General features: G+C 42.6%; 1 protein-coding gene across 2 annotated transcripts; it reads left to right on the top strand.

The window, feature by feature from the left end:
- The first annotated feature begins 1,489 nt into the window (after positions 1 to 1,489).
- Positions 1,490 to 26,333, top strand: lrch2 (leucine-rich repeats and calponin homology (CH) domain containing 2). 2 transcript variants are annotated; one of them, XM_035179391.2, is made up of 21 exons: positions 1,498 to 1,842; positions 11,395 to 11,539; positions 11,764 to 11,890; positions 12,125 to 12,230; positions 13,349 to 13,485; positions 13,692 to 13,822; positions 14,210 to 14,297; positions 14,867 to 14,963; positions 15,082 to 15,176; positions 15,357 to 15,424; positions 15,732 to 15,836; positions 16,233 to 16,301; positions 16,835 to 16,897; positions 17,323 to 17,371; positions 17,458 to 17,598; positions 18,334 to 18,381; positions 18,467 to 18,530; positions 20,444 to 20,556; positions 21,679 to 21,816; positions 21,949 to 22,026; positions 22,389 to 26,333. In XM_035179391.2, the coding sequence occupies exons 1-21, from the start codon at positions 1,512 to 1,514 to the stop codon at positions 22,506 to 22,508; spliced, it is 2,313 nt and encodes a 770-aa protein (XP_035035282.1). In that variant the 5' UTR covers positions 1,498 to 1,511; the 3' UTR covers positions 22,509 to 26,333. The 2 variants fall into 2 exon arrangements, with proteins under 2 accessions (XP_035035283.1, XP_035035282.1); XM_035179392.2 differs by lacking the exon at positions 16,233 to 16,301 and having other exon boundaries at positions 1,490 to 1,842.
- Positions 26,334 to 26,843: the final 510 nt, after the last annotated feature.

The following is a 26,843-nucleotide window of genomic DNA, read 5'->3' on the forward strand; positions in this document are numbered from 1 at the left end:
GAGAAGCAAGTACTCATCGTTCTTTCACTGGTCAGTTGAAGAAAAGGCTTCTTGATAATCAGATATGGGAACATTAGACTGTACTGACTGCCCATTGACTTTTGCTGCCTGCCTGCAGTTTGTCTCTTGTTGGTTTTTACTTGCTGTGCTTCGTCTCATATGTTGTGTGGTTACTTATTGTTAGGCATTGTACCTGTCTGAACGTTAGTCTGTATCTATAGCTTGTATGTGTTGACTAACAAGTAATTTATTTTAATTTTAGGTTGCCATGTTCAAAACTGGCCAGGGACAACAGATGAAAATTTGCCTGTTGAGCTAACTCTGTCTCATTTGCAGTCATTTTGCTGTTGATTGATGAGCATTGTCCCTGTCAAATAAACAAATAAATGAAATGAAATGAATGAACATAAAAGATACAGAGATAAGTGAAAAATTTGAAAAAGTACTTGAGTAATGTGCAGATACACAGGGTGATTGCACGAGGATACTGTATTTGTGCATTATGTGGAAAGAGACATTGAACAAGATGTTTACATATATGCATATCTAGACTGTAATAAGTATAGAAGCAGGTATGGTATGAATACAAGCATTAAAATGGTATTTGATATATATGTATATATATTTCAAAGTATGTTTCCCTGCAGGGCTTATCAGATAGGGAATTGGGTCAACAGAGGGACAGTTATGGGACATAGGGTCTGGCCCATATGGGATGCTTTGGCTAACTAGAGGGACAACTGCAGTACCTGGGCTGACTGGATGTATCTGGGCCGACCAGAGGACCTGTGGGGCAGTAGAGTGGTGCTTGGGCCGACCAAAGAGACATCTGGTCAACTTTACTATCCCTCTGGTGTTAAATTGGGTAGAAATAAAAATGCCCCTTTAGGACCCATACATTTCTCACTCAAAAGAAAGCTGCTCTAGAAGTTGTCACATCATCTAAGGAGATTCATTTTACTTCTGCAAGTTGCTATCCCATAAAACCAGGTTGACATTTTGTGCCAACAAAGTGCTTCAAACTAAGATATTTTATACAGCCCCACCATCATTGTATTTCATTCTATTTTCATTTTTCCTATCTACACAGTTCTATTTGACCTGTATTCTTTTTATTTTTAAATAATCGACACCCAGTGAATTATTGTTATATGGTTGATGTATTTTTGAATCTGGCATATTACTATCCGATGCATTATGTGGCACCGGGGACACTTAAAATTACCAGTGTCTTATACAGTTTTTATCATAGCGATAAATCACTGTCAGTAGCCAGCCTCCGGCCTCCACCCATTAGAGACTAAATTATATGTGTGCTTTTTATGAAGGGGCCCTCCTGGGATGTAGGTATTAGCAGGTGGAGAAAGGCTAAAAGCCTAAAATGGCCACCAAACCCTGTTCACCATCATCATCCCCATCATCATCATCATCACCACCAGCAGCATCATCACCACCTCAGAAGCCCATCCCCTAGCGTTCGTCCCGGTGAATGCGCCCTGGCCAGTGTGCGCATGGGCGGAGAGACTGCCGCTGTGCGCTGTTATTATTGTAAGAGTAATTTCTTTTTTACGAAAATGGCGTCTAGTCAGGGAGGTGTGGGAGCTGCCGCGGCTCTGCAGAGCTCCCAGCACTCCGGCGGTCCTAGCTGGAGCCCGGGCACCAGCCAGTCTCAGCAGCACCACCCCCAGCAGCACCAGCAGCAGCAGCAGCAGCACCACACGGCCCGCAGCCTGGACCGGACTCTGGATGATGCCGTGTGCTCGGGGATACTGAACCTGAGCGGCAGGAAGCTGAGGGAGTACCCGGGCATGAGCTACGATCTGTCGGATACAACACAAGCAGGTGGGTCGCTGCGATGAGAGACGGACCCAGAGTCAGAACGCGCTGCTGGCTTCACGCGCTGGCTTTACGCATTGTGCATGGTTGTGTCTGCTTTATTCTGGACAGGGGCGCATCAGCGTGTGTAGGTGACAATCATTAAAGGGATATTCCGACTACTGAGGTGGCCTCTGCACACGCACACGCACATCCTGCTTGTAATTACGCTGTCCACTCTAGCCTCATATGTCACACCTTCTTCACCGCACTAAAGGGGCTCAGCTGCTATTGTGCGCTTGTTTTGGTGGAAGCCAGTAGCTTTTCAGTGGCTGCCCCCCCCCAACCCCACCACCCCCTGAGACACATGAATGAGACGGCAGGCGCACCCAAGTCACGCGCTGTGCAGCGGTTCGCACGCCGAGCTGCAGGTTGATTTCGGCACCAGGGGCAGAATGTGGATGAGCCGAGGGGCCAGGTGTACAAATGCACGCTCTCTGAATACGAGTCGTAGTGAGCATTTGATGCACGCACATGCGATCCTTTCGTTTTCGCCAAAAGCAGACAAAAGATGCAGGGTACTTGCAGCCTCGCCTCCTCCTGCCTGCCTGCCTGCCTGGGTGCAATATCTTCTGTCAGAGAGGAGGAAGACACTGACGCTGGTTATGGTTTCATGTGATGGCTGATAGGAATTTATAATCTGATTTTTGAGTTTCCGCAGGAGGTGATTGGAATAATGACCCATCAATCCTGCTGCTCCAATAGCCCGGTCAGTCAGTAGGTCAGTATTAGACTCACGTTTTCTGAAGGCTGTGTCGAACCATACATACTAATTTGTAGTGAGCATGTAGAAAAGGCTTTTTTCCACTTTCATACCCCAAAATACCAAAGATAAACCATCTTTTGGGATTTTGTGGAAGTGTTAGAGAAATAGATATCTTTATATTGTAGGTAAATCGAGTGAGTAGTCATTTTCATTAACCATCAGTGGGACCTCCTCAGTCATTATCGCAGACTTCCAGCAGATGCTCTCTCTCAGAATCACTGTCTCCTCCTCTAAGGTGTCCACTTACCATATGGTGTTACTCTGGCAAGCCGCTGGTTAGTTGGCGAGCCTCATCCACAGGGGATTTCAATTCAAACATTTTGGTATAGCTCGGAGAAAACCCCTTCCCTCCTGGACAACTGAGAGATTTGAACATAAAGTTTAAATATTTAGTGGATCAGATAGTTGATTTTCAGTGTCAGTCATAGTTGTGCAAAAAGACCGTGACATCCATTCAGTGCTCGCAATGGATCCCAAACCCGACATGAACCACTGTTTGAGTTGAGCGTGGTGAATTGATGTGATGTAATGGTGTCACTTTAAATATAGGTTGCGATAAGCTTATAGCTCTGAATATATTGGCTCTGGGGGTGACAGATGCAACAGGACATTTATGAACTGCTGAATTCACACACTTGTTATGATATACTGTATAATTCATCAGCTTGCCTCCATCTACAACAAGATGGTCCAAATTGATTTGAGATCGTTGCATATGGGATTCTGAAATAACTGCTACAATCACGGCTGCACGTGATAGTGATCAAATGAGATATGAGCGAGGGAGCACATGTTTCTGTCACTAATCAAGTCACTTTGAATGCTGCAGTATTTTCACCCCCCCCCCCAATCTTCATTGCTATGCCTCGGATAAAGGGTGTGCGAGAGGAATTCTCACTTTCAAACGTGCAAAGAGCGATCCACACCACGCAGCAGCATTTTCACACGCGCTATCTCTGCTGTGAAAAGAAACAGCTGCACAACGCTGCATGCAGCCTTTCACAGTTCTGTTTCATCACTGAGACGCTCACAGATCACTGACACCTCTGGAACGGAATAAAAGACAAGCTGTTCCCTGACAATTGACTTGTTTGGTATTTGAAAGTCTTGAAATCAGTTGGTATTGAACTCAGTAGGTGCAGCCGCCTGATTACTTTTCCCCATCTCTCAAGTTGACCCCCTACGAGAGATGGCCTGTGGTCATTTAGTAGATAAAGATACAGTCTGTTGACAGTCTGCATGCTTCATAATTACTACCTCCAAGGAAACTAGGTGGAAGGATGTGGTATAGGTCAGGGAAGAACTCGGATCTGGATCAGGGGGCGGATCCACAACATTCTTTAACATTTTTTTTGTCTTTATTTAAAAAAACACATCATTTCTTTTTTTGCCCCAGAGAATAATTCATGGAGCTTGATGCAATAAAATCATTTAGGGAACTGATATTTGAGTGTGTGCAATTTGGTGTAGCCTGATTGAATTTAAGGGAATTGGTATATGCGATTTCCTGTTGCTGTTAAATACACCGTCTCACCTGTGGGACGCTTTGGCCTTGATGGTGATGCTTTAGGTGTGTTTTGGACTGTGCTGGACTCAATCTTCATGTAATCTTCATATAGCTCTTTGAAAGACCTAAGTCTTCTCATTGTATGTTTGCAATCCATTTTATAGGATCCTTGTATCACTGCAACAGCTTTTGACACAAAAGTGGTTCAGACTTGTGGTTTTAGCTCCAAAATTGTTTTCACTCAAGAGGCACTAATGTTTGCTTTTTATGCCAAAAAAGAATGAAGGTCAACATTTGACCCTGTTTGGGCCTCTGTAACCTTGCTTCAGTATCTCTTACACTCATCCTGTCATTTTGGTTGAGCTACCATTCATTAGAGTGCGTTAGGCTGCATTGTTACGGCTTGTGGACAACAGCAGAGGTCAGTAGTAGAAGTTTAACGATTCCACAGCCCCAGACAAAGTTGCTGAAAAAGAAGAACTGACTGATTCCTCTGAAACCGTTTTCAGTTGTTTGTCTCATTGCACTTTATTTCCTCTATCTAGAGCCGGAATGCACATTTAACCACAAGCATGTTTGAGTTTTATTTTATTTTCGATCCATCACATTGCTGGTTTTAGAAATGACGTAGAACTAGGTCAAACTGAGTGGTCTCCATCTGACGGAGGAGAAGCAGACAGAGAGCAGACAGGCCAGCTCACACTAGGGTGTCTGTTTGCAGTGTGCTACTGACAGTTTGGCTCCAGTTGGTTTGTTTTCCCATGGGAAAGTGCAGGAGCTCCGAGCCGCTGCCCTGACCTTGGAGAGAGGCTGGGGGCCAGCAGCATCAACCTGGGGCAGATGTTCAGGTTCATGCGTGCCCCTGCCTGCCATTACTGTGCCCCTAGGGACGTACACACACACACACACACACACACACACACACACACACACACACACACACACACACACACACACACACACACACACACACACACACACACACACACACACACACACACACACACACATTAGAAAGTTTGTGTGGTATAGCTAATACAAATAATTTTCTTAACCAAACACTTTTTTCTGAAAGAACATAAGGATTTATTTACAGGGTACTTAAGAATAGCTTCTTAACAGGTTCTTAAGTGCATGAGATTGAGGTTATAGTTTATTTTCCCTTTTTGAAGATGTCATCAAACTACAAATCTTTCACCTTCTTGCACTTTGAAGGGTTTGGTGTCATATTTAACAGCCAAATACTATTTCACAGGGAAAGAATGTGAGGTCAGAGAAAAAATAAAGAAGTGTGATGTTTGTTTCTAACTGAGGGTGCATGTGTTGGGGTTTTGACGGCCAAGAACAAACTGAAAAGCTGCAACATTCCATGTGTACCAGGTCCATACTTCTATACTGGTTCCACCGGAGCTGGTCGAAACAGGTGGCAAAATGAAAAATGCCCATTTCATTTGATTGTGTGAAGCACATAGTACATCTCACATTGTAAGATTGCCTCTCCGTTGTTACATTCTTTAAAAGTTTGTTTCTTCAAGACTCCACAAGGACACAAAGTGCCAAAGTGGCATTCTTGGGTTTAATGATCAACCAGTGTAAAAAGTGTCAATGTCACTCAAGTACAAGAACATTGCAGGCTGACTCATTTGAAAGGCATCCAGAGCCCTGATGGTTGAAAACACAACAATGCACTTACAGTAGCTACTTAAATATGGTTCACTGTATCAAATCAAATATCCCTGCACGGTCTCTGGAGAATAGCAGATGCGGCTTGGAGGGGACTCAAAAGAACTGGTAGATTTTGTCTGCATGGAATACAAACTACAAAACACACAGAATGCGTACATTGAGAAAATGGCAGATTTTCATTACTAGTAGTATTCAGCAGTTAAAGTGTAGCCTGAAAAAAAAGGTCCAGACTGGTGTTTGCTCCCTCCGGGCTCCTTCTCATGTGCCGCTGCGTGTCTGGGCAAGACATATGCATACCTGCCAGTGAGAGCACAATGCCTTATGTCACTAATGATGCTGCTGTTAAATATTTAGTCAGTAAAAGTAAACTGAGAATGAAATTATGACAGAGAATGGCATTTATCGACTGGAGATCTTATGACGTTAAACACTTTACGTATAAAAATAATGTTTTTTTTTGTTCCTTTGTAATTAGAGATTTTAATCAATGCTCCTCTGTCTGTTTCCAGGATGTGAAAGAGTTTCTCATTAACTGGAGATTATTCCCTTCAGTGGCAACCCGCGAGTTTGTAAATATGATACTGATCTTTTATTAGGAAATATCTGACAAGCTCGCTGAGCCCCCATATAACTTCAGCTTCTGAAGAAATGAAGAGAGCGATCCGGAGACGCTCAGGTCAGAAACTTGTGGTATTTTAGGAGCTAGAACTGAAAATAGCTTGTGAATGATTTAGACCAGAAAATGATATTGAAAAAAACAAGTCATTTTGAATTATATATATGTTTTTTGGGATCAGTTTTCGGGCTGCGATCATAGGCTGCAATTTGTGCTTATTTTTGTTATGGATTAACAACTACTATTACTAATTGATCCATTATACCACTTATCCTTTGAGGGAACACGGAGCTGGACCCAACCCCAGCTGACATTAGGCAAGAGGCGGAGTTCACAGGTCGCTATATTGCAGGCCAGGTACTGTCAATCTAAATGCTTCTTTGCTTCCATTGCAGAATATGGATCAAATTTATGATTCAATTTCATTCAGTCAGCAATTATTAGGGTCAGCGACTAAATATATTTAGTATTGTAGTATATTTCTTGAAATGGCTCCTCAAAACCTGATGAGGAATCACATTCAGGTATCAAGAGCAGATTGATAGCAGAAGCACTTATAGCTTTAATCCCCGCAGGAGGTACCTGCCATGCTCCTAACCCCCTGCAGAGCTGCAGACCACACCCGAAACCTGCCGTCCAGAAACTGTGGCCTCATCTGCTGCCCGACATGATAATTAACCCAATTAATCATGTTTTGGTTGTATTCTGTCTGTTTATTAATTATTTAACAACATTGGCAATTGCAACAGAAAAGAGCTTTGGGATTGAAGTAGTTCTGTGTCTGTTTTCCTGCAGTCTTTGCTCTTGATACCGGGATGTTTTGTAAATGATATTTATGTCCTGTTGTATGAAGCTGATGGACACTTTGAATGTTTTATTGTAGTCATCAACAGATATATTTCCTGTTTCCAAATCCCTCTGCAGCAGCTCTCAGTGGAGAGGGAGTGTATTCTTTTATTTGCTCCAGCACTCCAGCAGGGTGTGAGTGTAGAGTTTGCTGTGTCATGGGAAGACATCGCCGGACATGATCTGCACTACCCACAAAAATTATTAGATTGCTGATCTGGCGTGAGGGTGCAGTGAAGCAGAGTGGAGCCTGAAGTGCTCGTCTGCCCGTCAAAGCCGTGTCCTGCGGGAGCTCTCCCCGACCAGCAGGTGGATAAGAGACCCACTGTGGGCTGCAGATGGTGCACGGTCTGCATGGGTTGGAGGAGGGAGACAAGGGTGGAGATGGATAGGCTCGCACAGACCCCCCCCCATCTCCAATCGACCCACATGATTCAACTGCTGCAGAAGTATCCCCAGTTGTAGGGGCTGTAGGGAGGGAGGTGGGGGAGTCGCCCATGTACAGCTGGGTCACAGCATCAACGGCCGAGCCTCAGGGAGAAGCAGAAATTACTCTTAATGGAAAACAAGTACACGTTATGACCCCCGCTTTGGTCTGTACCCTTGTGGTAATTTCTGTTTCCCTTAACCCCTCGACCTCTCTTCCTTTGTGCTGCTGACTGTGTCATGGTCTGTGTCTCACTTCTGCTTACTGGCTGCTGTCAGAGCTCAGACCACAGCTGCAGAGTGAGGCCTGTCGGGTCTATTGTTGGTCATTTAAAGCTTGTTAGAAATGAATTAAATGAAATGCACAGACACATGTAGTTTTGCTCTTTTCAATGCAGATATGAGCCTTTCATGTTGGTATTGGTATTGGTGTTTATGGCTATGAAAACTTTTATTCTACAGTATATAAATGCTTAAAATATATGCACTTATGTTTAGATTCTAAGTAAAAAATAAATGATTTTTTAAATATTATTTAAAAAAACATTTGTGTTTTCTTTTTATTTGTAGTAATTTATAATAAGGTTAATATTTAAACTGTAAAATATCAAGCCCTCAATAACATCTATTTGTCCTAACGGTCTGATAACGACATCCTAACAATCATTTCCAGTTATTATATATATCGGCCGATGTATTGATATTGGAATTCGTTACTCACGAATATCGGTATTTGCATCAGCCCCCAGAAAATTCATATTTCATATTTATGTATTAGGATAAATGCTTTGAGATGTGCCATCTCGTTTTTGAGGGGGTCCCAACATATATCACTACATAACAGAAAAGAAATACAGTTGTCAAAACAGCATACATTAATATGTCATTATAGCTCAGAGTTTTAATATATATATATATATATATATATTGGCAAATATATCGATACTATTTAATATCAGCATCAGCCAGCAATTTTAGTTGGGCTGTACTCAAAACACCTTGTAACTTCAGAGAGTGAAGATTACATGTTGTTATACTGTTATGATGATATAATGCTAAAATACTGATATCACATTTTGTAAATGCTTTATCCATCCACAGTAAACAGTGATGTCTGAACAGATGGTCAGAGGGTGTTTACTTTCAGTCAAAAGCCCATAAGCTGCAGCTTAGTTATTTGATAAAGGGTGGTAGTGAGATGTAATTGCATTCATTAAGGGGATAGAGTTTGCAGTAGTGTGTCCTCTTCCAGCGGGGACGGAGCAGCGCCTGTGTTAGGTGGGACAGAATAATTGAAAGCTCACTGTGTTTGTCTATGCTGAGCAATCAATCAATCAATCAATCAATCAAATTTTATTTGAATAGCCCATATTCACAAATCACAATTTGTCTCATAGGGCTTTAACATGGTGTGACATCCTCTGCCCTTAACCCTCAACAAGAGTAAGGAAAAACTACTTAAAAACCCTTTTAACAGGGTAAAAAGAACGTAGAAACCTCAGAGAGAGCCACATGTGAGGGATCCCTCTCCCAGGACGGACAGAAGTGCAATGGATGTCAAGTGTAAAGGAGAACATCAAGATAAAGGTTTTAGCAGCATTGATAAGGGTACACATTTTGAAGTATAACTGAAGGTCAGTGAATTGGTGGATTAATGTCATTAATGGTCAAGTGTCTGAGGAGAAATACTATGTATCGAGCAGTCCTGCTGCAATCATAGTCTATGGTCAGCAGCCAGCAAGATCATGATCCACCATCAATATCGGATGCCACTATAGTCCACAGTCATTGTCCACTGCCGCCATTAGGATCCATCATCAGCTGCCACCTCGGTCGTGGTCCACCACCAGTATCTGATGCCAACACGATAAAGGATCTGCCTTTATTATCACAATCAGCCAGCACGATACAGAATCCGCCATACTGGATCCACCATTAACTCCAGCAACTGGATCCAGCAACTCCTCACAGGTCGGCCTCTAATTACTGTGTCACCCAGAGATAGACACACACACGCACACACACACACATGCACACACACCAATTAGAAGCAGCTGAATCAATACGTGTCTGGAGGTGAATTCTGTAAGATGTACAGCAGTCTTCTTCGCACCTTATAGTAGCTCCCATGTATCTTCATTCGCACTGTTTAATATTTGTGTCAGGTTGTATTTATCGGAGGACCAACACAGAGGGTGTAGTGTGGATTTCCTGCACATGTACAGTACGTGTGTGCATGTCTTCCGCTGTGTGAGTGATTCAGCAACCTTGAGGGATAATGGGCCTCAGCTCAGACTCATGCAGACATGCAGGATGTGTAGACCACTAGAATGAGCACGCACGTGGTGCATCATGTATATATATATATATATATTATGATTTTCTTCATGCATGTCTCACGTTTCGGAGCAGCCCTTCCATTTCACTGCGAACACACAGTGAGCTTTATGTCTTCTCACCATGTGCCCATAATAAAAGTCCAGGTATCGGATTTTATTGATCTGCTCTTTTTTTCTTCAGTATAACCCTTTGGGAATATATTACATTTGTAGTCTCGCCTCTCGTTTGGCTGTAAAAATAGCAAAAAACAGCAATATTCTGTTTGTTCCATCTGACTCAATCTAATTCATATCTGGAAGTGGGAACATCACAGCCTTAAAACAGCGGACGAGGGGCTGCAAGCCTCTAGACTTCAAGATCTCAGATGTCTTAGAGATGTTTTATGATAAAATTGTAAAGTACTTTAAGATTTATATGAATGGGGGAGAAATTAGGGCGGGCAGCTGAGAATCAATCTTCACCATTAGTATCTGCTTGAGTGCTTCTTTGCTTTGACGTTCTCGGGCAAGAGTGCCAGTATGTAAATATTTGATCATAGGAGCAGCATGCAGATTTGAGGCAATGCTCGTTTTGATTCTCTTGAACAGGGACTACATTCGTATACTTGTTGCAAAATAGAAGTACCCACTCTTACCTGTTGGGCATTGATTTTGCAGCACATTGGCTTTAGCAGTAAAACAGAGCACAGTAATTTGAATTAGATGCAAAAACTGTACTTTTCTATACCTTCAATGCCTCAATTATTCTGTATTTTAGTGCAAATTAAAACATTTTAACTTGTTAACATGCTAAACTAAGATGGTGATTAAGGTGTAAAAATACATACTTCACTTCTTTATAGTTTTATATAGACCATTAAAATGAGTTAGAATGATCAAGCTCAGAAAGATGAAATATATTATTTAAAATATTTTTGTAAATGGTGCGATAGACAATATTTCCATCATCTTTGAAAACAGTTTTTCTTTTTCTTTCTTCTATTGCTTTCAGCGGATCTTTCAAGAAGTAGCAATTGACGTGATCACTTTCCACCCATTCATAGAAATCTAGATGCATCGCTGTGCCACTCCAGTGAGATCGATAATGGAAAGAGTGGGCTATCATCGCCAGTAATAAAACATCCAGGCCCAAGATTCTGGTGTAATGTTCGACCGGTGTTCGATGAAGAGGCACACCCTCTGCTCTGTCCCAGAAACGTATTGATCAGGCATGCCCATGGCTACTAATGTCTGAAGGAAGAACAATGCACAATGTCCAGATCTTGTAAGGTTCATGTCTTTTGTTCGTTCAAGGTACACACATTTTATCTGCGTCTGTCTCTCCACCCTGCAGATTTGTCCAAGAATCGTCTCACAGAAATCCCTCCAGAAGTGTGTCTGTTCGCCCCCCTGGAGTCGCTCAACCTCTACCACAACTGCATCAAGTGCATCCCAGAGGCGATCATCAATCTGCAGATTCTGACTTATCTTGACATCAGGTGAGTCATTGCTAACACTATTGGGATCAGTGGTGTGTGCTTAGTTTTGTGTCTGTGAAGAGCCGCTTGTTCCCCTTTCAGTGCAGCAACAGGGTGAAAATGCTTTCATGTAAGAGAAGCATTTCCCCTTTTGCTGAAACTCAACTCCCAGACACCAGATACTCGCTGTTACATGCTTCTGAGTGCAGTTTTAAAGCAAGTGGATGTTTTGTCTTGCTCCGCAGTCGAAATCTCCTGTCCGTTTTGCCGAAATACCTGTTCAGCCTCCCCCTCAAAGTTCTGCTTGTGAGCAACAACAAGCTCGTGTCCATCCCAGAGGAGATCGGCAAGGCCAAAGAGTTGATGGAATTGGTGAGTGAGCGTGTGTATAGACTTGTATGTGTGTGTGTGTGTGTGTGTGTGTGTGTGTGTGTGTGTGTGTGTGTGTGTGTGTGTGTGTGTGTGTGTGTGTGTGTGTGTGTGTGTGTGTGTGTGTGTGTGTGTGTGTGTGTGTGTGTGTGTGTGTGTGTGTGTGTGTGTGTGTGTGTGTGTGTGTGTTGTGCAGCCAGGGCAATCCCTTTTCCTACTCTTTGTCTCCCCTTGCAGGACGTGAGCTGCAATGAGATCCAGGTTCTGCCAGCTCAGGTGGGGAGGCTTCACGCCTTACGAGAACTCAACATCAGGAAGAACTGTCTTCACATGCTGCCTGAGGGTCAGTCTTTGATCATCACATTTTATTTTTAAGGCTTATAATTCCTCACTGCCAAGAGATACATTCTCCACATTTGCAGATTGGCATGTCGTGCTGTAATAAAAGAAAAGTACAACAGATTAAAGCCACAGTTACATAATTATCCATGGTTACACAATAAACCATGCAGCCAAGTTACAAAGCTAAAGTATTAGCTGGGGGCCCATGGCTGTGTGCACCTTTGTTGCTCAAGTGAATTTACCAAGCTTGACCTCTGTGTGACAAAGACATAGACCCTGTTCACACCCGATATTAACATCCGTCCTGAGTGATCTGATCACAAGTGCTCAGCGCTAAGTACAGGTCTAAATACACTTAAATGTGTCCTGAGATCTTGAAAGAGAGAAAAAAAGAGATCTTTTCGCTGTGTCCTTGGCCACGTATGAAGCATACGACCCCCCGACCTGCTATAGTTCAAACATATCTCTACGCGTTTCAGTATCCATACTTTGATTTGTGACACAACATTACGACACGAAACACGCACATTGTCATCGGACACCTCTGTAAACTCAAACAACATATTTTGAGTTTAGGAAACACAAATGACAGTCGTGTTTATTTGCATGTTGCGCAGGGAAGCGGGATCGGATAACAAGTGGTCGCATTCAGGAGGAACTCTATTTCCTGGTGTGAAGAGACAAACTTAACGCTGACCTCTTGTGATCGGATGTTGATACCTGGTCTGAACAGGGCCACAGATGCAGTCGCAGATACTTCTTCTCATTTGGCATGTATTTGAATTTGAGCGAATTCAAAAACAGTTTGACACGATTGCACCTTTTAAGTGGAAGATGGTGCTCTGAGACTCAAAATCTGCATTAATAACATTTCGGGAAAAAGAGATGTGGGCATTTACCAGGTAAGGAGAGGTTAAAACCAGGAATGTGATGTACAGATGTTATTGTTTGCATTGTGGGAACTGTGGGTTCTAGTGTTTTGGGAGCTTTACCAACCGCAGGGACAAAGCATAGGGGGTTGCATTATGTGGACTAGATCTATCTCATAACAAAACAAATGCTGTGTTGGAAGCAGTGCATCACATCTTTATAAAACTATCGCCTTATCTGTCTTTGCAGAGCTGGCTGACCTGCCCCTCATCCGACTTGATTTCTCCTGCAATAAGATCACAGAGATTCCTCCGGCCTACAGGAAACTCAGGCAGCTGCAGCACATCATCCTCGACAACAATCCTATGCAGTCTCCACCCGCACAAGTACGTGCAGTCACTTTATGGTGTTCGTGCATGTGGTGTTGAATATGCAGCACAAGTGGGGTTTTCTGGGTTTCCTGTAAATGTGGTCGAGTTGACAGGATTTTTGTGTCCCTCACGTTCTAATAAGCCTGGTACAATTGCACCATCTAGTGGAAAGATGAATTTATTTGTCAGTGTAAATCTCTTTGTGTACGCTTGTGTTTCAGATTTGTCTCAAGGGCAAAGTGCACATATTCAAGTACCTGAACATCCAAGCGTGTCGGATGGATAAGAAACCAGACACCCTGGACCTCCCCTCCCTCGGCAAGCGTTGCCTTCCACAGCCACTCACAGATAGGTACGGACACAAGTATTGCATTGTTTCATTGGCGCCTGTTTGTTCGTCTGCTGGCAAGATTTCACAAAACAAAACTGGACGGATTACCAGGAATTTTTTTTTTACATTGAGAGAGAGGACATTTTTCTACGTCTTCACTGATTTCTCTGATAAAAGTTCATGTATGAAAAACAATCAGGCATGCAGAGGTTTTCTGCTCAACTGAGCTAAATAATAACTAAATAAATCTTTCCTTCAGTTGTGTTGTTGTATATTAATTCATTTATGTGTTTTCATTATATTATGCAATCAAATGACATCTTATCAAGTGCATATGCAAATAAGATTTTTCTCATGCACTGCGATGCACAGAAAACTCAGTGAGCTGTTTGTTTTGTATATTTCCAGCATAGAAGATATTTACCCCAGTAAGAACCACGGGCCTGACTCTGGAATTGGGAGCGACAACGGTGACAAGAGGCTGTCGACAACAGAGGTCAGCGTTCAAGCACACAACATTTACTTGTCACTGCAATGCCAATGCATTACCAGTGAGTTTTACTGCTTTACCAGTGGGGTCTGTGGCAATGGGGTGTCTTTATTCAAAACCAAAATTAAGCCTCGCAGTCAACACCAGAGAAGAAAAAACATGTTCATGAAAAGGATGGATGAGAAGGAAGCTCCTTGAGGCCGACTGGTGGACAGATGGGGAATAACTGGGTTTAGAATGATGAGCCGTGTGTATGTGGAGGAATCGACCTCTGTGCCAGACACAGCTAGTCTCCCCCTGCTGCTGAGCCAAAGTACTGCACAAGAAGCAAACATATATTATGTGTAGAATAACTGCAGAGACTTAATCTAGTCTAAAATCTCTAAATCCTCTTCGTCAATTTCAGAGGTATGAAGTGGGCTATAATTCTGAAATTCAAACTGATGGCAGGAAATGGAAACAGCTTATGTAGAAGTGGAATCAGGTGATATAGAGATAAAGAGTAGTTTAAAATAAAAATCATGTGCAAACATTTGCGCATTGAGTTCAATCCTCATTCTTTTCATCTCCCGCAGCCTTCCGACGACGACACCGTCAGCCTGCACTCCCAGGTTTCAGAGACAGCCCGTGCCGACGCCCTCTCGCTCCTCTCCAAAATGGACTCTTGCAAAGGTTACCCCAAATAAGTATCACACATTGCCTTTGAGAGAGATAGCAGAGACACGGGGTTGTTGAATGAAGTGCCTGAAATGTTTATTTGATCAACGCGGATGCTTCCTCCCTCTATCAGATCAGGATCTCTATGACTTTATAGATCCCAACCACGACGAGGATCCTGCTCTTTCAGAGTGTGAAGGGCAGCAGGGTCATATGTCGTGTATAAAGGTAGGAAACTATCCATCATGCACTCACTCACATGTGGAAAATGGATTTTGCCAGCATTTGGGAAAAGGATAATGACAAATGTCAAATATGAAGAATCTACCCTTAACCCTAACCCTCTTTCTCTGAGAAAGATCAAATCAATTTGTGGTTATTAATATGGTGTGACTGTGTGTGTTTCAGGAACTGGAGAAAGTTCTTCACATGTCTCAACAAAGCAAAGATAAAGACAGCTCGAAAGAGGAGTCAGGGTGAGTTCATTATTTAATCACCACACTTGTTTTGTCGAAAACAAATCTTGTACCATAACATGCAATGCAAACTAACATGTGACTCAGGAGAGTCCGTACAGTCCCCTTATGAAACCAGATGTGGATTAATCAGATTTTTAATCAGATCAGCACAAAATTGCACATAATCATCAGTTCCCTTAACTTGCCTGACTCATGATTTCGCAGAAGTCCAGTGAACTTGGGCCAGATTGCTGTATTTTGCTGGCAGGTTGTGTGCACCCTCTGTGATGGCAACACCTTTAACTTAACGTTGACGTCATTGCAGTTCTGACAAGGAGCAGCTCGTTGAGGAAGAGGACGATGAGCTGAAGGAGGTGCTGGATCTGAGGAAGATCGCTGTTCAGCTTTTGCAGCAGGAGCAGCAGAATAGGTGCGTGGCTCTCGCTCCTTCTTCCATCACCTGATACGAAAACACTGCACATTAGTTAAGCTTTTCATCCACTGCACTGCTTAAATCCATGTTTCTTTCGATGCTCTCTCCTTCTCCTCATCGTGTAACATGCCGCTCTCATCCCCTCCCGTGTCTGTGGGTTCATTCTCTCGTTTCTCAATATCCAGATAGACGTTTTATCCCTGTGTCCCCAAATATCACCCCATCAGCCCCCACGTGACCTCTTCCCCCCCTGCAAATCAAATTCTGCTTTACTTTACTCTCTCCTTCTCTCTTTCTCTCTCTCTCTGTTCACTCCTGTCCTCACCTGATCATCTCTTGTTCCCTGCTCTCTCCCCTGACTCGGCTACCGCACATTTGATGTACGGCTTCTAGACGGCGATCCTTAATCTGTAGAGCAGAGAGTCTTATTCACCGACGGAGAGTGACTGGCCGGGCGCACAGGTAGAGGGGGAGATTTTCTCTATTATCATTTACGGACAGTTAGTGTGTCCTACGGCTGAGCATGCTATTACTCACATTAGTCTCTGGTGTCTTTCTTTGTCGACTAAAGTATTACAGCTTTTAAAAAAGTTTCTCATGCATGCATCATTAGGGTTTTATGGTCTTGCATGACTCAGTATTCTGATCTGTTGAACAATGTTTCGTCTTAAGTGGAATTAGAGCACTTTTACCACAAGCTGGTTCATGCAAATTGTAAATCGTGTTGTAAAAAGTGTTGTGTAAATCAGTACTGTTGCTCAGATGAAGTCTGGCATGTCAACAGAAACTCCTGAATACACTCCCGTTCTTTGTGCAGAGTGGTTTCCAATAAATATGACTCATCCCAGATGTTTAGTTTTTGCAGGCCGTATTTAGAAACACATCTCTGTGAGACTCCAGGAGGGAATGCATCATGTTTTATGTTGTCATTGTAATTTTTAATTATTGTGTTAATAAAGCTTTGCACCTGTAGCTGAATCTCTGTTTTTCTGCAGGTTCCTAAGTCACTCTGGAAGTTCCAGCAGCAAACCAAGGGCTCCCCCTCAGACTGCTCGAAGGTAAGTTATCAATCACATGCATTGTACCAGAACCTGTTCAGCATTAAATTTAACAATGGTGCTCATTACAAGATATGTCAGTGCACATACAAACAAATGTGCATATACTGTGACCAACCACAACAGAGTGTTACATGAATAGGCACGAGACACATAGACAGTCTCCGTCTAGAGGAGAACCGCGGCGACTTCTCCAAAGTGCATGGAACAAGCTTCCTGTCAAGCTCCCTGAGAAACTGCAAGTGTACCAAGGAGGATAAATGCTACTCTAAAGGCAGAAAAGATATTCACGGCATTAATTTGTAAAGTATCCTCATTTGACAATATTCTTTCCATAAATGCTTAAAGCTGTTGCACAGTACAGACATATACGGTATATTCCCCTGAGACCCAGATGAAGGAAAGCTGTTGTGTCTTTCTTCTAGTGCTTCTCTGGATGAAGGAAGCAGTGGAGCATCAGTGCTGAGCGGACAGGTAAATACTCTTCACCCTCCTTTGATATTTTTCTCTCGGGAGGATGCGGGGGAATGATTCTTATTTCTAACTGTCGGCTTTTGCAGCCCTCGTCTTCCTGCTCCTTCGACGGCAGCCTGAAGACGGACCAGTCAGACTCCGAGCCCAAGTGGCCCGAAGTCCCACCCATCCTCAATCAGAATGAAGATCGCAGGAGGACCAAGTACCTGAGAAAAGATTATCTAAAGGTACGAGCACCTAATTTGTGTTTGGTAAAATGGAAACAGAACAAACCTGATTAGTGGTGTGAGGCTAAATTCTGACTCTGGGATGATTAGTATCCAAGGCAGACGTTTCAAAACAGTGGCCAACTAGAATAACACTAAGTAGAGCACGTGTCAACCGCCAAGGCCCAACAGTCGCTTTAGATCCAGTCAAGCTGCACCAAATTACAGACACTCGTAGATATCAGTTCCCTAATGTGCATGTATTTTTTTCTCATCAAGATCCATGACTTATTTCCTGCGAAAATGGGGAAAATGTTGGAAATGTCACTCTGGCAATGTTAATGAAAGTGAAAAAGATTTCCTGGCTCTTCCCGGAGCCCGTACCACATCCCTCCACCAAATCCTTTCAGTCTTTTTTCCACAATCTTGCAATCAAACATCAAGCAAAAAAATCAACACAAATGAACAGGGGTGTAATGATCCGAAAGCCAGGTGACAAAACCTGCATAGCTACTAGATGCATTCACTGGCGGGAGACAACATGTGAAAGGGTTCAGGCAGCAAGATCCTTGGAAAAGTGCCAGGTATAATATGATTCAATCTTGCTGTGTGAAATAATGTACGAGGATAGAATAGAAAAACATACACACAAATGTATTATTCCACTACCAACTGATTTTTAGTTGTCCTTTGATCATCTCCCCCATATTATGTTTATCTATGAAATCTAAATTTAGATATCTTCATTCCTGACAGTACAAGTGTCAGAGTTCTCGGAAAAACAGCGGGAACGACGACTGTGATGTAAGTGTGTTTTATAATCACAAAATAACTTTCAGTTAATTAAACAGTGCACGTATCTGATTTTTAATAAATGTGTTCTCTCCAGGAGGGTTTGCGCAACGCGGACTTCAGCACCACTTTGACTGTGTTTGGACTAAAACCAAGATCAGGTAATGAGATTACGCCGCTTGTTTTACTGCTATTGTCTTACTTTAACGGCTCAGAGGGTTTCCTGTTCACTGATATTCACAGAACCCGTGGATAAACACACACATATTTCAAACGCGTGGTGGACGTGAGGAAATTCACAACAAGCTTCAAAGTCCATGTCCGCTTACGAGACCTTTCTGAAGATAGTAACGAAACAGGCACTAAACACACCAATTCTTTACTTAAAATGGAAGAAATCGGTAAATCTAAAAATGTTCCCCTCATGTATTTGTCAATGAGTAGAAATGTAGTCGTGTATCTTTTTAGCTGAAAATGTGTTTGATATATTTGCAGTGACCTATTTTTAACCAAAGGTTCATGAAGTCATTCCTTATCTCCAAAACCATTTTTTTTGTTTTTGGGAGGAGCAGCATCCTTTCTATGGAAGTGGGGAAGGTTTCTCAGAAACTGCTGACTGTTTTTTTTAATAAGAAGTGCATTGGCTGTTAAGGACAAGCCTGAGCAGGATTAATGTTTCTCTTTTCCTATTGCGGTTGCACTAGTACAAGATAGTTAGAGGGAGTTTGATTTATAACAATTCATCTCATTGCATAAACTCTTCATTAGTTTTGTACATACAACCTTGATCAAAAACAATAAATTTCAGCTGTCAAATAGATGGTGTAAGAATTACCACACCACCCTTTAAAATGTAGTGAATTGCATATAATGTAAGTACAAGTACCTCCTATTTGTTTACACCTAAGTAGTGTACTTGACTAAATATATTTAGTTACATTTCTGTGAATCTGGTTTAATGCCATATAGCACAGGAAGTTGAGTTACAGGAAATCAAGGAACAGCCAATTCAAATGAAACAATCTGTATGTGCTGCCATTTCAACGAAACCATCTAGAGAGGAAACGGCTCATTGAGAATTGTGGGAAAAGTACTCAGGTGGAATTCAAAGGAAAAACGATTTAGAAAAGTGCACACTGTCTGCGTTTACATTTGCACTCGTATCCTGTTTATTATCAAGTCTTTGAAATATCCTATGTGAGCATGTAAACGTCATATCCCAATTTCACTATCCTGGATAAGCCCTTATCCCGTTTTTGAGAAACCTGGTTTTAATAGCCGAGTACTCCTGAGTACTCCGTAAGTAACTGCTATACTGCATGTATACATCTTATCCTGGCTTCAGCTGATGCTTGTATCGTTGTTTCCTGCGAAAGTCTCATGTACGGTTCAACTGTGACAAACAGCCAGTAAAAACGATGCCCTACTCAAAAGTACATTTTCTCTCCATTCGGTGTCACTGAACTCCATCGTGACGACCCTATCCCACCAGTCACGGCTGCGTATCTTCATCCACTGCGCCCTGGTTCTGTGCGGTGGCAGTGACAGCACAACACCAGCCAAAATGTTTCATATTTACCATCGCCCTCGTCTCCCATTGCTGGCAGTAAGGTGGATAAGCCAAATCTGCAACACAATGTTGGCATTTAATAAAGCTATAGCCACTTTAAGCCAACGAGGTCCCACTTACAATAGCCACCAAGCAGGAATCAGGGGTGGGCTGTGTTGAATTAACCATGGTAACGTTAACCATCCCAGTTATGAGGAGCTAGGATAATCTCTTTCATCTTTGTTTCAAAACTGTGCCACCCTTTTTCTAGTGAACAGAAACGATATCCAGATGTTTTCATTGGATGTCAGTAGATACTGGGGCTTTGGTTTCTGGCCTCACATGAATACATTTTACGTGTCCAACTCTCCTGGTGGAATGTGCATGTTCAAATCATGTTTTTTGCCCCGACCTGAAGCAGATGGTGAACCTGCTGTTATAGTCAGTCATACTCTAGCTATCAAACAATGGAGGCTTGTCTTTTCTGTGTATTTCTCGTGAACTATCAGAAATCTATTCTTTCAGCCTTCACCAGAGGAAATCGGCAAGAGTACAGCTCCACAGACCCCAGCTTCACTATGAGGAGGAAGATGGAGCACTTGAGAGAGGAAATGGAGCAGATTGGACTCTTGCGCCAGGTCAGAGGCCCCACGGCTTGTTTGTTCCTTATGCATTTTTTTTACAAGGCAATGAGTCACTCAAATGCCAAAGCCTGTCGGATCCTGCTTTTGTCTCAGTGTTTATAGCTTTCAGTAAATCGGCGGAGGCAAAATCAGGTGTCCAGAGAACATGTGTTGTCGGTAATGTTCTCATTTAGGAATTCAAATGTGTCACCACAACTTCACATGATGTCCTGATAAAGTTGAGTCATATTATGTATCACCATAGCTGACACGTCAGGCGCGGATACAGGGGTGGGCCCATGTGGCGCGCTGGCCCTAGCTGAAATCTGACACATACTAAAAATACAACAAAAAAATATTATTAATATATTATATATATGTGTTGACTAAATCATTTTATTTTCTAAGCATAAGAAGAGGTGTAGACTTTCTGCTGTCCTGATGTCATTGGGGAGCTCGTTCCACCATTTAGGAGACAGCACAGCAAACAGTCGTGATTTTGTAGAGTGGTTAGCTCGCAGTGAGGGGGCAGCAAGCCGATTGGCAGTGGACGGGCTGGGGTGTAAGGTTTGACCATGTCCTGGATGCAGACTGGACCTGATCCGTTCGCAGCACGGTACGCCACTACTAGTGTTTTGAAAAGGATGCGGGCAGCCACTGGTAACCAGTGAAGGGAGCGGAGGAGCGACGTAGTGTGAGTGAACGTAGGTAGGTTAAAGACCAGTCAAGCTGCTGCATTCTGGATGAGCTGCAGAGGTCGGATGGCACTAGCAGGCAGACCAGCCAAGAGGGAGTTGCAGTAGTCTAGGTGTGAGATGACAAGAGCCAGAACCTGCGCTGCCTCCTGAGTGAGAAGGGGACGCATTCCTAGATTAGGATGTCAAACACCGACATGTATTCTTTGGAATCTATCTGGCAACACCTGCTGTGTGAAATGTTTGATTATTCTTTGATTATATTCTTAATTAAAATTAAGAACTGTACTGCCTCTGCTTGAGGCTACGGGGCAGATGGAGCCAATCCAGCCAAACAATCTAACTGGCATGTTTTTGGACTGTGCAAAACAGGCATCTGGATTTGAACCCAGAACCTCTACACTGTGTCATCTATCTCATGATTTGTATTATGTGTTTGCAGAACATCGAGTACAGACTCAAGGTGTTGCTCCCAGATGATGTTGGAGCCGCTCTGATGGATGGAGTCGTCCTCTGCCATTTAGCCAATCATATTTGTCCTCGGTCTGTTGCCAGCATCCATGTGCCGTCACCCGCAGTGGTAGGCACATTCAAACTTAATTTTCAGTTATAAATATACTTGTAAAATGGCAGTTACTTATATTGCTTAATAATATGTTGCTTGTTGTTCTGCTTTTACTTGCCAACATGATTGATATATTCTGGCTTCCAGCCAAAGCTAAGCATGGCTAAATGCCGTAGGAATGTGGAGAACTTCTTGGATGCCTGTAAGAAGCTCGGTGTTACACAGGTAATATGATGCACAGCTTTACACCTTATTTCTGTTCATTAATGCTTGTTTGAGGATTAGTTATGATAAGTTCTTCATTTAGCTGAGCTCCCACTGAGGGTGTTAAGGGGTTAATGGGGTTAAGAAGAAAATGTATCATCATTGTTTTTTGGAAAAAATCTCCAATTACAAATTATTCAAATTCTCACTATAAAGCAGTTACCCACGGAAGGGGGGGATGTATCGGCTGCATATTTTCAAAGTGTGCCCTGCTCTTACTAGCTTTTCCATGATTACCAACCCTATAATGACGGAGAGGAGAAGCTGCCTGAACTCGACCTGTTTTTAATTTCTTTTGCTGTGACATCTCTGTGCGATCTCAGGACAAGCTGTGCCTGCCCCATCACATCCTAGAAGAGCGTGGCCTGGTGAAGGTGGGCGTGACCGTCCAGGCTCTGCTGGATCTGCCCGCACTGAAGCCCTCACAACTGTCGGCCGTTTGACACGAGCCTGATGCATCCAACCTGCAGCCATCCAGCCAACTCCTGCCCCCAGCCCGAACCCACACCCTATCTCCAGGGACCAGAGAGCCCCACAGGGTGAGGACCCGGTGGATTTTCTGCCTGACTGAAACAGGAGATGGGAAATACCTCTCGTCTCCTCAAATGATGTCAGCCGCCGCCCACTTCCTGTCCATCACATCTTTATTTGTCTCCTGCTCTATAGTTAATGGGGTCATCCTGTCTGTGTGTGGACTTGCAATGTGTGTTTTCTGAGCTGCACAATTTTGGGCTTTCTGAGAAGGGACAGACAAGACAGGAGGTCTGTAGACAGACCTTTACACCCCTCTCAACACGCTCAGTATTATCGAGCCCGTAAGTGCCAGTGCTAACAACGTTTTTCCATGCAGCTGTTGGACACGTCGGCAGTGAGGAGATGACGGACATATGACTCACTTTTTCACCACGGAGACCTAAGCGTTAGCTAGCTTCGTAACCCCAAACCACTGCCTGACCTCGAGTGGCTCTCACACTCTTGAGTTTCTGCGTAGTACTTGATTTTATTCTCGTGAAAATTCAATTTGGAATTTTCCAAGAGTTCTGTTTTATACAGTTTGCATCAGGTCCACTACTGCACCTCCTGTTCAGTAGCCAAGCCTGATTCATATTTGCCAAGTATTGCATTTTAGCAATTGCATCCCCTCTGCTTATCGAGGGAGAATGCAAGGCTTGCCCCTTCTGAAGGGAACTACAGTTGGCCCGTTTTGAACACGGGTGTGGTTTTTGACATATTTACAGATCATGCACAACTCTGCCGAAGTTTTTTTTTCTTAATACAAACCTGCATGCACCCGGGGAAGTCACATTTGACCACTGTGAGAACATGTTTGACTGTTGCCAAAAGCATGAAGCTCCTGTTTTGTAGCATTTTTTGCAGTGTACATGCAAGGTTTCCATATTTGAAAAATGATATCCTAAACTTTTCTAACGGTTTTATACTTTCATCCCAGTTATTGCTTCTCATTCAGTTCAGATCATGGGTTTGCCATGTTATATATAAAGCAGATTTTTATTACTTTTCCTCACCTCATTTATAACATGTTTGAACTGTGTGTGTTTATGAGTGGAGGGTTCTGAGTGACAGGCCCCTGTGAGGATCACTCCTGCAATTCTCCCGCACATGACATGGTCTTTTCTCACAGCCCAGCCGCCCTGCTGTTTGTGGTTTCAACTACAGTTCATTATTATTTCAGGGAAATTATTTATGTATTTATTCACTTATTTTATATTTATATTTTCTTGCTTTGTGTTTCTGAGCCCTGACACATTTTCTTTCTAGGCTCGATTCTGCCGCAAGCTTTACAGACATGTAAAGCTTGCGGCTTTACAGACATCAATTTCCAAGTTATCTAAAACAGCATTGTACGTTTTGGCTGCAGGGCAACACCTGTCTTCTTGTCAGGTTGTTGGCATGCGAGTCTAAAATTTCCCGTGGCACTATCTGTTTCAGAATTAACCATCACATCTTCCGACATTTGGCATCTTTACACAGGACAACACATTTCCCGCATGACCATAGAGGACACTGTCTTTGAACAGAGGCTGAGGATTTTATGAGCTGTATTGATGTGACATTAGTTGAATATCAATGAAGTCACAGGCTTTGCTAATTCAGCTACAGGCAGCATTATGACTCAATGTCTTGTAAAGATGTAACAAATTGGTTTTCATGTCATTGTGTCAATTAGCAGTGCAACATCTAAAAACATCAAACATTGTGCCTTAAAGTCAAGATATGTTCATTTTTTTCATTTGTTTATTAAATTCGTCTGTAATTTCTCTCTTTTCAGCCCATGATTTGAGGTTTCTGACTCTATCTGTGCTTCTTTTTTCACATACAAGTGAATAGGATGTTTCAGATTTTGTTTAACAGAAGCAGCAGCTCTGATTGGCTGCTGAACTGGAGGAGTGTCAAGCCCCTTTTCCTCTGGTCCAAAAAAACTACTAACACCCACTAACATCCGGCTTTTGTCTGCAATGGGAATCGAAACAATCGACATTCATTCTCGGGTCCAATGACTCTGCAGTAGCCAGGAGTTTTAATCGGCAGTGATGGACACAGTGATCACCCTAATTTGGCAAACAGCGAGGTGAGAGAGCACCTTCGTTTTTTGTGCATTTGTGACATCGAACAAGATCCACAGAGGAAAGAAAACATAAAGGCAAACTCCTCTACTGACAAAAGGAGTCAATCTCCTTCTTGAGCAGATTTACCCACATTTATGAAACCCATGCATGTGCTGCTAATTATCAGGCCTCGAGTGTAAAATATGCACAAGTTGGCACTAAGTGACATGTGGCACCTTTTTTGTTTTCAGTGTGTTCAGTAAATTACATTTGTGTTGAGCTGCATGCTATCACTCAAAAAACAGTTGCCTCTGGAAACAACATGGTCCTTTTCTCTGTTTCTGCAGACAGGTCATCTTCTATGGTCCTGAACATACATACAAGCAGCTCTTTAAAGGATAGACACATGCCGAGACAAATGTCCATATTATAAATCATGCGAGCATTTGAAAAAAGAACTCAACTAGAATGGCAGAGAACATACCCCCGCTAACAGTTCCCTTATGAAACCACATTTAAAATAACCACATCCAGATATTTATTTTGATATGCACCATAGTGCACCCACTTACAGATATCAGTCTCCAAAATCAGGCTGGTCATCAATCATCAAGATTCGTGAATTCTTGCAAAATGCCAAGTCTCACACACACACACACACACTCACACTCACACTCATCCCTCCGCTTTTGAGGAACTCCTTGCAGCAGTGGTTTCTGAAGTATGAGGTACTCACGAGTCTGATCGGTTCATTGCTAATCTGCTTTATGGGGTTGTTTTAGGGTGATATATTCTCTCACAGTACAGCATTTCATTGGTGGAGGGATACCAACAAAAATATGGAATTTGGTGCCAAAAGACTGTAAGATGCCAAATAGATTTTTAATTCTTCTGACTCTTTTACACAAAACTAGGACTGTTTGTTTTACTCCCCATGATCAATGTTGGAATCCTATCACAAAGACATTTCCTCAGGGCCAGAATGAACTAGAGCAATGACAGTAGAGACTGATGTTTCTCCCCATACACATTTTGAAATGTTTTAAGGCTGTCGTGAAAAAATATGAACCGATCCTTTAACAGGTTTGCTCTGCAAAAATACTGTGGAAATCACACAGTATGCTGGTCATTGTAACACGTGCGGGTCATCTGACCATGGTGTTTTACCTCATTAACTGCCCAGTCCTGTTCTTGTTCGTAGGTTTTGCAGAAGCAAGTTTGACAATGTACAGGATTGCTTTTTCAGTTTGCTTTTTTTTAACGTGCCACTCCCTTTACAGCACACTTAAAACGTTATGTTGCATAAATGTCTGCAAGGTGGAGTCAAACTGACACATCAGCTTCCACAGATAGTGGTACAGATGTATGTGATGAATCCATTGTACTAACTACGTCACGTCTGTGCCGGCTGACTGATTTGCGTGCCACAACAGAGTTGCACGTTATTATTCGTCTTTTGTAATCTCATCCAAAGATTACAGTGGAACAGTGAGTCATGTCTGAATTGGACACTGCCGAGAAAAGCCAATCTCAAGTACACGACAAGCTTTTTGTATTTTAAAACAAGTCAAATGCATGCAACGATACTGAATGACTGAACCTGTACATATCATCTGTATAAATAAATCCCAGGGGTTTTCTTAAGAAAAAAAACAAAACATACAAACGTGGTCAATATGAAATAAAGTCAAATTCTTTGCACCTTTGACTGGCTTGTCTTCATTACATGCTTTCTCTACAGCAATGTAGTTTTGCACCAGATTCAACCCAAATACTGTGTGGAATGATGGCACTCCTGTTTACCAGATGTGGGACACAAGGAAGCTGTAGTAGAACTGCATGTCAACCAAAGTTGCCCCAAATCTGTGTTGTGTTACTTGGGCCATTTTCATAATTTTCCACATGGGCCACTTGAGGATGACATTGTGATTACACCTTGCCTAGGGCACCGCATGTTTACCGAAAAAATGGCCCACTTTTGTTTTGGGATATTGGGATGTCACTTTCCTGGAGCGGAAGTGTCGGGTCAATGTGCAACAACAGCAAAAAATTGTGAGAATGACCTAATTGCAGATATGGTAAGAGATATAAGACATAATAAATGTCAAGGTCAATATCTGTTCAGAGCTCAAACTAGGAATACATGCAGTGCAGGTGCGGCAAGTTTCTGAGTCAACTTCTGTCTCTACTGGATTAAGTCAGTATCTGTTT

The sequence above is a fragment of the Hippoglossus stenolepis genome, chromosome 15 (genome assembly GCF_022539355.2).
Source record: "Hippoglossus stenolepis isolate QCI-W04-F060 chromosome 15, HSTE1.2, whole genome shotgun sequence".
Taxonomy (NCBI): Eukaryota; Metazoa; Chordata; class Actinopteri; order Pleuronectiformes; family Pleuronectidae; genus Hippoglossus; species Hippoglossus stenolepis.

Bases quoted from the DNA above. Each gene is read 5' to 3' on its own strand.
- lrch2 (XM_035179391.2), top strand. From the start codon at position 1,512: ATGGGCGGAGAGACTGCCGCTGTGCGCTGTTATTATTGTAAGAGTAAT. The intron at 1,843-11,394 runs GTGGGTCGCTGC...TCCACCCTGCAG, and splicing joins GTCGGATACAACACAAGCAG to ATTTGTCCAAGAATCGTCTC. The intron at 15,177-15,356 runs GTAGGAAACTAT...TGTGTGTTTCAG, and splicing joins GTCATATGTCGTGTATAAAG to GAACTGGAGAAAGTTCTTCA.